This window comes from Kwoniella pini, chromosome 4 (genome assembly GCF_000512605.2).
Source record: "Kwoniella pini CBS 10737 chromosome 4, complete sequence".
Taxonomy (NCBI): Eukaryota; Fungi; Basidiomycota; class Tremellomycetes; order Tremellales; family Cryptococcaceae; genus Kwoniella; species Kwoniella pini.
In genome coordinates, this window is record NC_091719.1 from 1521263 (window position 1) to 1533435 (window position 12173).

General features: G+C 38.6%; 5 protein-coding genes across 5 annotated transcripts; 1 reads left to right on the forward strand and 4 right to left on the reverse strand.

The window, feature by feature from the left end:
* Nucleotides 1–231: 231 nt before the first annotated feature.
* Nucleotides 232–1868, forward strand: I206_103588 (uncharacterized protein; the record flags this gene model as incomplete). The annotated part of the gene is made up of 6 exons (XM_019153181.1): nt 232–369; nt 465–530; nt 605–1168; nt 1265–1442; nt 1546–1639; nt 1715–1868. The coding sequence occupies 6 exons, from the start codon at nt 232–234 to the stop codon at nt 1866–1868; spliced, it is 1194 nt and encodes a 397-aa protein (XP_019013342.1).
* Nucleotides 1869–2121: 253 nt separating this feature from the next.
* I206_103589 (uncharacterized protein) lies at nt 2122–2535 on the reverse strand (the record flags this gene model as incomplete). The annotated part of the gene is made up of 1 exon (XM_070202796.1): nt 2122–2535. One exon carries the CDS (start codon nt 2533–2535, stop codon nt 2122–2124), a length of 414 nt encoding a protein of 137 aa, XP_070058897.1.
* Nucleotides 2536–2653: 118 nt separating this feature from the next.
* I206_103590 (uncharacterized protein) lies at nt 2654–3769 on the reverse strand (the record flags this gene model as incomplete). Its single annotated transcript, XM_019153180.1, has 3 exons — nt 2654–3286; nt 3376–3630; nt 3740–3769. 3 exons carry the CDS (start codon nt 3767–3769, stop codon nt 2654–2656), a joined length of 918 nt encoding a protein of 305 aa, XP_019013341.1.
* A 415-nt stretch (nt 3770–4184) lies between these two features.
* On the reverse strand, nt 4185–8366 carry I206_103591 (uncharacterized protein; the record flags this gene model as incomplete). Its single annotated transcript, XM_019153179.1, has 15 exons — nt 4185–4226; nt 4310–5125; nt 5191–5474; nt 5553–5638; nt 5710–5936; nt 6007–6089; nt 6154–6286; nt 6352–6392; nt 6451–6596; nt 6671–7279; nt 7345–7549; nt 7670–7915; nt 8026–8117; nt 8176–8301; nt 8362–8366. 15 exons carry the CDS (start codon nt 8364–8366, stop codon nt 4185–4187), a joined length of 3141 nt encoding a protein of 1046 aa, XP_019013340.1.
* A 622-nt stretch (nt 8367–8988) lies between these two features.
* Nucleotides 8989–11029, reverse strand: I206_103592 (uncharacterized protein; the record flags this gene model as incomplete). The annotated part of the gene is made up of 9 exons (XM_019153178.1): nt 8989–9047; nt 9120–9274; nt 9353–9447; nt 9532–9912; nt 9995–10426; nt 10512–10610; nt 10673–10698; nt 10761–10834; nt 10923–11029. 9 exons carry the CDS (start codon nt 11027–11029, stop codon nt 8989–8991), a joined length of 1428 nt encoding a protein of 475 aa, XP_019013339.1.
* Nucleotides 11030–12173: the final 1144 nt, after the last annotated feature.

A 12173-nucleotide genomic window follows, 5' to 3' on the forward strand; every position in this document is an offset into this window, starting at 1 on the left:
ATGAAGGAATAATTTTTCCTTTTCCAAGGAGACTTGGATTGTAAAGATCGTTATATCCTCCAAGGTGAACAGGTAAAGTGGAGGTAAAAAAGTAATAGCAATGTTCAAGCTTACCTTTGAACGCGTCGCGCGAAAGTAATAGCTCGAAAGAGAAATAAAGTCAAAAAAATTAGTTGAAAGGTCTGGTCATACATTTCCTTTTGTATCAACTTCAAAAATAGCGAAAGAAATATGTTTATAGCTATCATAGGTACACCTTCATCAGGAAAGAATACTGTTGTGCAATATCTTGAACGTAAATATGGATTCAAAAGAGTGAGATTGGACAAGAAAGAGAAGAATAAGGAAGTAAGTGGAGAATCTAAACTTGTGAGTTCTCGTACTTGCTCATGTGTCACTGGTAATAAATAAGCTTCTTACACTTGTTGAAAAATACTATTTGATTGACCTTATTGAATCTATAGAATGGTATTGAACTCGATCATAAATCGAACGAGTTAAGTGTATCATCCAGCACTTCCCCTGCTCCAGTAAGTCTTCTGTATCTTATAATATTGTTATCGACTCCGCATCCTTACTAAGTCTCTGTGGGTGTGATCATCAGTCCTCACCACTTGAGTCACCATCAAATAATTCCGATCTCAAATTCACATCTCTATCTACTTTATTAGATTTTATAACACGTAATTGGCTTTTAAATCATGTAACTACAGATTTAATTTCATTTGAAGATATTGAACCTTTTGTGAAAAGACCTTTTTTTTTATGTATTAATATAGATGGTCCAATTTTAATAAGATTTCAAAGAGAAAGAGAAAAAGAAAAATCAAAAAGTTTATTAAATAATAATGAAAATCAATTATTATCTTTAGAAAAATTTATACAATCTCATGATGAACTTTTAAATGGATCTTTACCTTCTTTACCTTTATTATCATCATCATCATCATCATCATCATCATCACCATCATCATCTAATAAATTAATTTCAGATGATGATAATAATAATCAACAACAACAACAAAATGACTTCAGAAAATCATTATCATTATCACAAATTTCAATTTGTAATAATTTTAAAACAATTGAAAATTTTGAAAATTATTTAGATAATTTAAATTTAATTAATGAAGAAAGATTAAGACCTGGATGGGATACATATTTTATGGTAAGTAAAAATTCTATAAGAATGACGTATGGTTTATTCTTCCCCTTAAAAATATGATTATACAATTAAATAAATCTTCTATATGTTTTCCAACAGACTCTTGCTTCATTAGCTTCTCATAGATCAAATTGTATGAAAAGAAGAGTTGGAGCTTTATTAGTACGTTCAAAAAGAATATTATCAACAGGATATAATGGAACTCCAAGAGGAACGAAAAATTGTAATTTAGGTGGATGTACAAGATGTAATGGATCTGCAAGGGGTGGTGAAGCTTGTAAGTTCAGATTTTATTCAATATTAAAGAATTTTGAAATGAAATTTATGGAATTTTAAGAAAAGATTAAAATACTAATATAATTATTATTTTATTTTGGTAGTAAATGAATGTCTTTGTTTACATGCAGAAGAAAATGCTTTATTAGAAGCTGGTAGAGATAGAATAGGAGATGATTCAGTTATATATTGTAATACGTAAGTTTCAGACAAAATATTCACTTCTTTACCAACATATATAATTAGCAATTTCATCTGATGAACCTCATTTAGGTGTCCTTGTTTACGATGTTCAGTTAAAATTGTACAATGTGGTGTAAGAGAAGTAGTTTATAATCAAAGTTATAGTATGGATGAAGCTTCTGCTGCGGTATTAAAGGAAGGTGGTGTCATATTAAGGCAATTACATATGCCTGGGCAAATGTAATCTGTGCTACAAATGGAATTGACGTATCTTGATGGATTGTACGACAATGAATACATGTCCAAATGGTATGTAATTTCATGTAGATATGCAATTAATCTTTTGTACACAAGGCTCCATTTTCAGATCAGAATTTATTATATATATGAACACATATTCATAGGATCATTTACAAAATTCAGAAGTATTGTACTTGATTCTCATCAATAACCCTTCGGGTTCGGGTTCTCGTTTATGTTATGTAGACTGCAGCTAATTAATCGTAATATACAATTCCACAACAATCACATCTAATAGTCTCTTTTACCCATAAATCACGATGAGCATTCTCATCCTCCTTAACAGCGAGTTTCACCGTAATGCCTCGATACTTATAATAATGTTTTCCTTTATTCATTAACCATTCTTCTAGATTTCGAAGCACCATTTGATCCTCCATCTTATTAATTGTACGCATATTGACCTGTCTAAGAGAACAGAGCATGCGCTTGAGAATTTGCATATTGCCCAGAAAACTAATTGATAAGATGGTATCTCTTGAATTCTTGCCTTTGGGAAAAGTTCTAGCGGATTCAACTAATCTTTTTCGAATGTTTTTGAATAAGTGTGACAAAGCGATGTTGAGTCTTTCGGATACATCAAAACCCCATTGATGATGATTACTTTCCATAGTTGTTATAAGACTTTTCGAAATTATCCACTGATTATCGTAGCCTGGCTGTAAAAAGATTGGTAAAACTCTACGATAGCCGAAGAAAGGATCAAGAATGGTAGTAACCGTCTTTAAGTTACGATTGTTGTCTTTGGGGATGATGTAGGATGAATTTGGCGGGTGACAATGATATACCCCATGGACCATGTAATGAATGATTGCACATCTTCAAGGGTAAAAAGGAAATTTCGTTTAACATTTCAGCGAACTCATAGCCTATCTCTCTCCTTTGAGTGAGTAAATCCTTGACGATCAAATCGTGTTGTAGAACTACAGGTCTTTTGGTAGCTCCATCACTGAATAGCCATTTATGTTGATCAGAAGAAAAGAATGGTGAGATTCCCATGACAACTTGTTGTAAATTAGGAAACACCTTTGTCGTTTTGACTTTTTGATTTGATCTGTAATTTGCGATTTCAAAGTTGGCGTTACGAGTTGAATCTAAAGCAATGATGAAGTTCTTGATGAATTCCTTGGTAGTTCTTTGAAGGGGTCTTCGGTAGATACTAACCTCATCAAAGTTGATTGTTCTGGAAGGGCAGAGAGTGGAAGCGTAAATCATAGTAAGTGATTGAACGTGTGCGAGTTGATTGATCTTAGATAATCTGTTGGTCGAAGGAGAAGACGTGTTGATACCGTAGAAGAAGAGATCAGGATCGTTGACGATAGCTTTCCCGTAGAGGGCTGGACTAGCGAGACGATGAAAATTCTATATTGGTAATGACTGATCAGCTAATTTTGTGTGCATTATAATGAAAGAGTCGAATGACTCGCCTTTGAAACTCTCATCAAGCTGACTAGGTCATTCTGATGATAATTCCCCCAATCTCCGATCGGCTTCGTCTGTTCCCTATTATGAGCTAATACAAGTGTAGATTGTCTTTCAGATCGATCTTTCATAATTTCTTCAGTTGGTCTTCTAACATGTTGGAAGATGAGTAACCATATATCATCGGGTATCTCAGTTGATTTTCGTTTGACGATAGATGAATCACCATTTCGAGATTTGAGCTGAGTCAGAGGTATTTTCACCTTATAATAGATTCGAGTACACTAAAATACCATTAAGCAAGTCAGTATCATTCTCATACTGTATTGAAAGCTGGTCCAGGAAAAAAGGAGGAAAATGAAAGAGTGGATTTAGAAATAAGTCTAAACTTACCCAGTAAATAACCTTGTAGAAAAGCGGCATTGCAAGTACTGTTCTTCCAAACAAACTGTGGGTTAAGTTGTGAAGAGTTACATAGATGATATGAAGAGAATTAGAATTGAGTAATAGATATAAAGCTACGAGGGTGGTAGGAAAAGAACTATAGTAAGTCATAATTCTATTTGATGGTAATAACAGAGGTCAATGCGTTTTTGATGAATTAGATTAGATTGATTGTGTGTATCATTTGCTGAATAACTGCTTCTAGTCTAAAATCATCATAATCAACATCATTGTCAGGTTTTTCGGAATCACCTGTCTTCAGTCGAATTGTTTAACCCAAATTGCATGAATATGCATAAACCAGTCGTACGTTAAAGTCATTAGCCGCCGTGTATATGTATATGTATATGTATATCTTTATATTATATCTATCATATAATTCCATCGGGATTTCCTAAATATCATCAGGTGGTGGACCAGTGATCTGTACTTTACCCTACTCGATTAAATACAAAGGATTAGCCGATTAATTTGCCAAATATCGCTGAACAGGATACTTGATTAAGAGTTTTGACTTACCTTATCATTTAACCAAGCACCTTTTGAACTAGATCGAACACCTTCTTTCTCATTTCTTTCTATTTCCGCTTTACAAAGACCTAATTCATCGTCAGGTAACCAAATGATTCTTTGTTGTTCTTTAGTTGCAGGATGAAAGAAAGCTTTTGGATCATTCCCATCATCATCGTAAAACTTTTGACGAGATTTCATTACTCCAGGTCCACCAGGTAAAGCAAAGTAAACAGTTTCGCTTGTATCCGTTGATCTTGTAGATTTCCTCGATCTTAGTGAATTTGGTCTACCATTGGCGGAAGAATTATGAGAAGGCATAGTAGTTATTGGTGGTCCCGGAGCAGTAGGAGAAGATATATTCTCGTCCTCTTGAAAATTGGGCCGAGGTAAATTCGTCCTAATACCTAATTCAACATCATCGCCATTCGTAGCATATGCAAAATCCCTTTCAGTTGGGTGTTCTTCCTCCATTCGATTCTGCAAATCCTGTTCTCTTTCCCTATCTTCGGCAGTCTTTGCCTTTTCATCGGAGTATCCAGTATGAGAGTGATTGTTGGAAGAGGAAGGCGTGATGTCGTTTGTGCCTAGACCGGGTCCGGCCGCTCCAATCGTTAAACGTTCTTTGGAAGAATTGAACCCCGGATCGTTGATAGCGTTTGGGTTGGAGAAGTTGTTGTTATCATTATCGGCGTATTCCTGTCCAATTATACTTTGCTCGTGGCCCTTTTCAGTAGGCATTCCATAGCTCAGATGGGCTAATGAGAGGGGTAGAGAATTGAGGAGCGGCCCGTATGAATTGAGTAAGGTGAAGTGGAAAGCAATCTGTAGCGTTCACAAATCCTCAAATCAGCAAAGTGCGGCTCGAATAACTCATCCTATCGACTCACGGTGCAAACAATCAGAACAATCATGAGTGCACCTTGGGGAATAGCTTTGGCTTTCTTATCGGTATCCCTTGCTAAGAAGAAAAGCGCCGCCATACATACTTCCTGTATGTACATGCCAACAAAGAGGTGAGTGATGGCTTTGGGGAAGAACAGACCTCCTGTATCTGTTTCTGGCGGTTGGTCATATGCCCAGATGAAGAGGTACTTGTATACCAAGTAAGCAAAGAGGAAGAAGGCCGCTCCGAAGCCATTGATGATGGGCGAGATGATGCAGTACGCAATCACTGGCAGGTTCTAGTCAGCATGTGTCTGGCAATGACAAAATGATACGTTCGGGCGGAATGAAAGATCTATAGGCTTACTAATGACCGCATATACAGTCACGGCAGGGAAATCCGTACCCCATCTTTGCGTATTCAGGCTATACCTTGACTTGTAAACCGAACGACTGCGTTGACCAGTATTGTCAGCTCCATATTACTCGCTCGCTGAAGCAAGGCGTGAAGGCCAATGACGTACGGAGACCCCCCAAAGAGGATGATCTTGACATAGTATAACACTAGAGAGATGATCTGGAGTAAAGTACCCATAGTACCTGTAAATTGAGTCAGAACGAGAGTGATGAAGAAAGTCGAAGCTGTTGGCATTTGAGAGGCTAGAGTCGTCGCTATTGATCCTGGATTATTGATGAATTCTTGAGCTGATCTCACTAGACCTGAGGTCAGAGTCACCACAATAAAGGTGTGCTAAATACATGAACAGCAGACGTTTCTCAGTGACCTTCCAGCACCTCGCCAAAGGTGAGTGAGAACCTACAATGACAAGGAATAAGAAATATCGAGTCATCAGACTCAACTCTACACCAGTCTTACTTGGAATACCTTCGAATGCGATCAACTCTGGATGATAATCGATGACAGTCAGTTAACTCGCTCTCATTGAGTTGAGTGCTTCAACACTTACGCCTTAGAATGAAAGGTAGAATAGCCATAAGGACAGCCAAAAGCACAGGAGGTAAGACACCCGAGATTACACCTTGTAAGATGTGTTTTCCAGTGCTATCACCATTTATCCATTGAAGCCATGTGAATTGATCCTGTGAAGAATGTTTTCGTCAGTCCAATTCATATGTTCCGCTGGTGCAAACCGAGTATCACCCACAGTCAACGTCTTGATATTCGATAAGACACCAACAAATGCGACTGGACACAAAGTATAAGCTGCCGTTCCCAAAATAAAGTTGCGAACAGATTGACTTACCGGGAGTGGCCCAAGCTATAATCAATCCAACCGTTGCCGCCCAAGATAAAGCTTGCCTGACCTTCTGTTCATACGGATTTAAACTCAAATTTCGCCAGATAACATTTGCAGGTGATTGTTCAGTATATCTAGCAGCCATGGTGTATCTAAATCCGTGTCTACTTATCAGCATCGATTACGCAGCGAGCCCTCACTGCAAAGATCATGAAGACGAACTCACGGTTGACTGTGGGTCAAGCATTGGGCAGCCATATGAGCAGCGATCTGTTGATTGAAATGTATGAAAGCAGAATTGAGAGGTGGGTAGTGATCGTCTGTAGTACCGGGCGAATCTATATCATCCTGCAACTGTTTTCGAGATTTTTTTAATTCGGTAGATGTGAATGCGATTTCTTTTCGTGCCCAATCAATCGCATCTACTTTTTGCCCAATACCTAAGAAGCCTAATCCGAATGGGGCCCATTTTGGTTTGATTCTGTACGTGGGTCTTTTATTCCTTGGAACAAGTTGGTCCGCTCTACCTAATTCGTCAACTGCTGGAAATGGAGGTTCTCTGTCATCGCCTGTTTCCGGATCTGGATGAACAATTCTAGATGGTCCAGTAAGAGCAGAAGCATTTTGTCGGTCTTCGTTTTGAAGTAATTGCGGATTGTTAGGACCAGTCAAGGTGGAAGGAATGGGCTTCTTCTTAGTCTCTAACTTCTCTATCTTGCCTTCCCTTTTTATTTTCCATTTCCTAGCGAATTTGATCAGATCTACTTGCGCTGATTCCAATTTGTTGGTGGCAAAGACTCGTCGATCATGAAGATTTGGCATATCTTTGAGGTTTCTTCATAAAGGCAAGTTGTCAGCTTCGATTACTAAGGATTAGAAGCCGGCGAACATTTGGCTTACCGGTTTAGCCAGATCCTCTTGACACCACCAGGCAAGTGGCGAAATAGCTGTTCCAATTTGTCCTCATCTAGAAAGTGCTTCGGTATACCAGTGACTAATACCGTGTTGGCTTGAGCTAGCTTAGAGTGACTTGGATTAATCAAATGACGCTGTCGTATCACAAGCCAATGTTGCATTTCACCCCAAATAAGCCACATAAACCAGACTGCAAAGCGAGATCTTTATCAACTATGACTACTCGCGCTTCTCACTCGAAGCTTGGTTGCCTCGCATAGGCATTTACTCTCCGTGGGGATTCCAGCTGAATTGAGAACAGGAGACTTACATATGAACACATAATCCAGAATCAGATGCGCCCAATACCGACTCTGTTTATCTTTAGCTACATTTCCAAAAGTAAACCTATCCAAGCCATCTTTATCCCCATTCTTGGAATTTGCCGAGTCAACAGGTAAGAGGACAGCCCAAGATATCAGCCAGATCGGTATCATAGCTTTCGTCATCATCATCAAGAATCTAATGAAGACATAAGGGTCTACTCCATTTTTATGCAGAATCTCCTCGGGATCCGCTACATCACAAGGATCGTTCAGCTTAAGGTTCCCGGAGTGTGCGGGAAGAAGTGGGATTCCCAGAATCCCAAAGGAAGAGGTTAGTGGAAGAGAATACAATAAGACTTACCCATTATTATACGCCATAATGGCTCAAACGTATGTTTACCCAACACAGGCGCTTGACTTGCTTTTGGAGGAATATACGTCCGAGGTTCATAGCTGCTCAATCCGGAATTAGAAACGTTTGCTTGCTCGATGCAAGCTTATTATCACTTACATAGCTTTGATCCATCTTCTAAATATTATAAAAGCTACTAATTCCCCTCCTGCTACAGCTATGTTGGTTACTAATGAAGTCACGAATGAAGATGTAGATGCTGATAACGCATCACTACTGGTGTTACTGCAAGTATCAAGTTCAATTAGTACCAAACATGAAAAAAACTCGAGTATATGTACTCACGACATATTTCGGAATAACCGAAGAGCCTGATGCTATCAGATCACCCTTCTTCAATACGATTGAAGTTCTATGCAATCACTTCGAGTAATCCAGTCTATTTCAACGCGTTTTCAACGCTCTGCCGCGGTTCCACTCCAATCGAATGGGAAATTAGCTGTTCTCAATGATAACGTATGACCCAGTAGATATGATGGGACATGTACAGATTATTATACAGTCTTATATTGGGTGATGAATAATATAAATGATAAATGATAACAAAATATCAGCCTTCGACAAAGTTAAAACTTGATCCCGAATAAACAAATCGCCAAGGATAATTTAGAACTTATAAAATGATGCATAAAAAGGGGGGTTTAAAGGATATTCTGACGTCACTTGACACGTGGTTTGGACCCCTTCCTATATATGTTTTGGTTTTTTCACGACGGAGGTTGAAGAGGATTTGATCCGTTTAAAATGATATTGCATGACATCAAAGGAACAATCAAAAATGTTTGTATGAAATTGGGGTATTATACTAAGTTCTCTAAGCCACGACACCTAGCCATTCTTCTTCAAATGATCAACTCCTTCCACATGCATTTACTATTTTTGATTTCTCACGTGTGAATAGCAAGATATCGCTTACAGAGGGGAAGGAAGTAACATTCGTCGGGAGTCTTCGATGTATTCTTTGACTCGTACTATGTGAATCATTGATAATTAGCAAAGTTGCCAAAGAGATCAAGGTTGAGTGAAACATCTCATATACTCACCGAGGAAAGTGACAGCTTCTCGTCCATCCAGTAATCTGTGATCATAGGTCAAAGCAACTACCATGATTGGTCGAATGACGATTTGACCATTGACTACTACTGGTTTTTCTTTGATAGAGTGCATACCCAATACAGCAGCTTGAGGCAAGTTGATACTACACAATGCCAGATATATCAGCATACGCATGGAAGTAGATTGATCTCTGTAATTCAAGCTAAAAGGGACAACTCACATCGGTGTACCGTAAAGAGATCCGAAAACACCACCATTAGAAATGGTAAAAGTACCTCCTGACATATCCTCTATACCAAGCTTGTTATCTCGAGCCTAATACAAATATCAACAATCAGCATACATTCCAACGGTCAAGTTTTAGGTAGTTGGTAGAAATATGGTGAAAGGTTGACTTACCTTCTTACCCAGCTCAGCAATGGCTTGTTCAATCTCAATCAAACCCATACTTTCCGCATTTCGAACGACGGGAGTAACGAGACCCTTTGGAGTAGCCACAGCGACTGAAAGGTCGACATAATCTCGGTAAACGATTGAATCACCTTCAATAGATGCATTGGCAGCTGGAATTTCTTTGAGGGCGAGACAAGAAGCTTTGGCGAAAGCAGACATGAAACCAAGTTTGACCCCATCAACTTTCAATATTTGATCTTTATATAATTTTCGGAATTCCATCAAAGATGACATATCAATTTCGTTGAATGTTGTTAAAGATGCAGCAGCATTTTGAGATGCCTTCAATCGAGTGGAGATGGTTTGTCTCATTCTGGACATCTTGACCTGTAAACCCCAAGGACGTCAGCTAGCCATATCATACCTCCATTATACAGAAAATTGATCCATATACGAATGAATAACTCACCCTAGTTTCGTTTCTGCTTCCTAAAGCCTTCTCTTGCTTAGCTCCTTCATCTTTCTTAGATTTCTCTTCCTTTTTAGGTGCGGGTTTAGGAGCACTCTCTTCCTTTTTAGGAGCAGGTTTCTCTTCGGAAGATTTTTCTAAAGCAGGAGCTTTTTCATCTTGCTTTTTGTGAACTTCTTCACTTGCACCCTTTTCTTTAGCAGCTTCAGGAGCAGCTTGATCTCGATTTCCTTCTTGAGCATCCTTAGCTTCCGATTTAGCTGCTCCAGATGGCTGAGATTTCTCTTTTTCAGATGCTTCACCTGATCCTGAACCACCTCCTTCTCCAGGTTCAATTTTGAATAAATCTTGTCCTACAGTTACAGTTGAATCTTCTTCGGCAAGTAATTCAACAATCTTTCCCGCCATTGGTGCGTTAACCGAAACGTCGATCTATAATGCAATTATCTCACATGTCAGCCTCAATTGAGCATAAAACAGTAGTGCAGCAAATACTTCAGTTGAAGATTGAACCCACCTTATCGGTCTCGATAGTAGCTATCTCTTCGTCTTGACTGACTGAATCGCCAACTTGTTTATTCCATTGTTTCAATGTACCTTCTGTGATTGACTCGGCCTAGCAGGTGGATATCGAGGTCAGTCAAATAACACATCGAGGATAAGTCAAGGCAAGTTTACCATTTGGGGTACTTTGACGGTTTCAGCTATTACGGTCTGAGATTAGCTGAAAGTCAAGGCAAATCAGATTTGAACATAGCTGACATACCAAGGAGTAAAGATGAAGAGTGAAATGCGGATCTGAAGATGAGAGTTTGTTGAGGTTTTATGGAGAGACTAGCGCTGGATAACACATACATACCAGCCAAGATCAGTATCTTTCTCAAGACAGTACAATTTCAAAACATCCGGATTGTATTGGGTTACTCACACTTGTGGTTTAGCTACATTTCCAGCAATGACCAAAGTTCTAGCTCCAGATCTCGAAAGAGAGGATCTAGAAGAAGAAGCGAGTATACGGGAAGAGTTCCTAAGCATGTTGAAGCTGTATCAAGATAGGGAGAGGATTTCGAGGTTATTAGTGAAAATAACAAGTAAAATGATGAAGTATTATATAAATAAAATGTTTATAGCAATTGAAAGAAAATGACGCTGTTCTCGATGTTTTATGTACCGGAACCAGTCATATGTCCGTTAAAAATGTACAGCGATTAAATGATAATTTAGTTCCGTCTCACTCATTATACTCGGCGTTGACACCGTTCAAATCCGACTAAAAACATATCACGCGCGGGTTACACGGCACTTCCGACCTCCTTGTTATATTGAGATTGTAGAAACGATTCATGCATGTAATCATAGTACTGAGTCTCTTGGAGACTGTATGTGACCCCATCAAGGGCGCATTGAGACTGATTGGGCCCTGTGTAAATGCTATCATACAATGGGTCTTCTATACCTCCGATTTCACTCATTTCAGGCTATTCTAATGAGCTGATAATCACCCGTGACGCTGTAAAGCTATTCAATTATTCAAGGTCTTGTATTGACCTTTATTGCTCGGGAAGTGCATGCGCATCGGCTATGATCTTTGATACAGTGCTCAGCTCTGTATAATTATACGTGACCGTCAAGATGATACCGCGGTGCTATGAGTAGTAAAGGCCAGCTAAAACCAATTCAACATAATTATCGGATCTGTCCAAGTCTCGTCGAGTTCTCGATAAAAACAGCTTACTTCCATTTTCATCTTGACTACAAGGCGAAGGTTCACATTATAGAATGAAATACATATCAGCTTTTCTAGCTTTTGCAAATGATTTTGCATACAAAGATCCGCCTTATTGTAATATATCAAATTTATCTGAGATTGCGGATAATAAATATGCTGAAAGTCATCTTGTTACTCAAGTGATCTTCAGGTTAGCAGTGAGGTTATAAACGTATATTAAGATAAGACCAGACAGTCTTCTAATATCCTCTATCTCCTTTCACACTATCACATGTGACTGATTTTGACCTTGTCCAAGATGTGTCTTCTCCTTTTTCGGAAGGTCTCAACCTCTTTCTGAAAACTAACATCTATTGATTTTATTCCAATTTTATACAAGCTGTATGGTATCCGCTACATGCTTGATTACCATTTTCCCCAAATCTTCCATTCTTCCTCAACTCGTGCTGA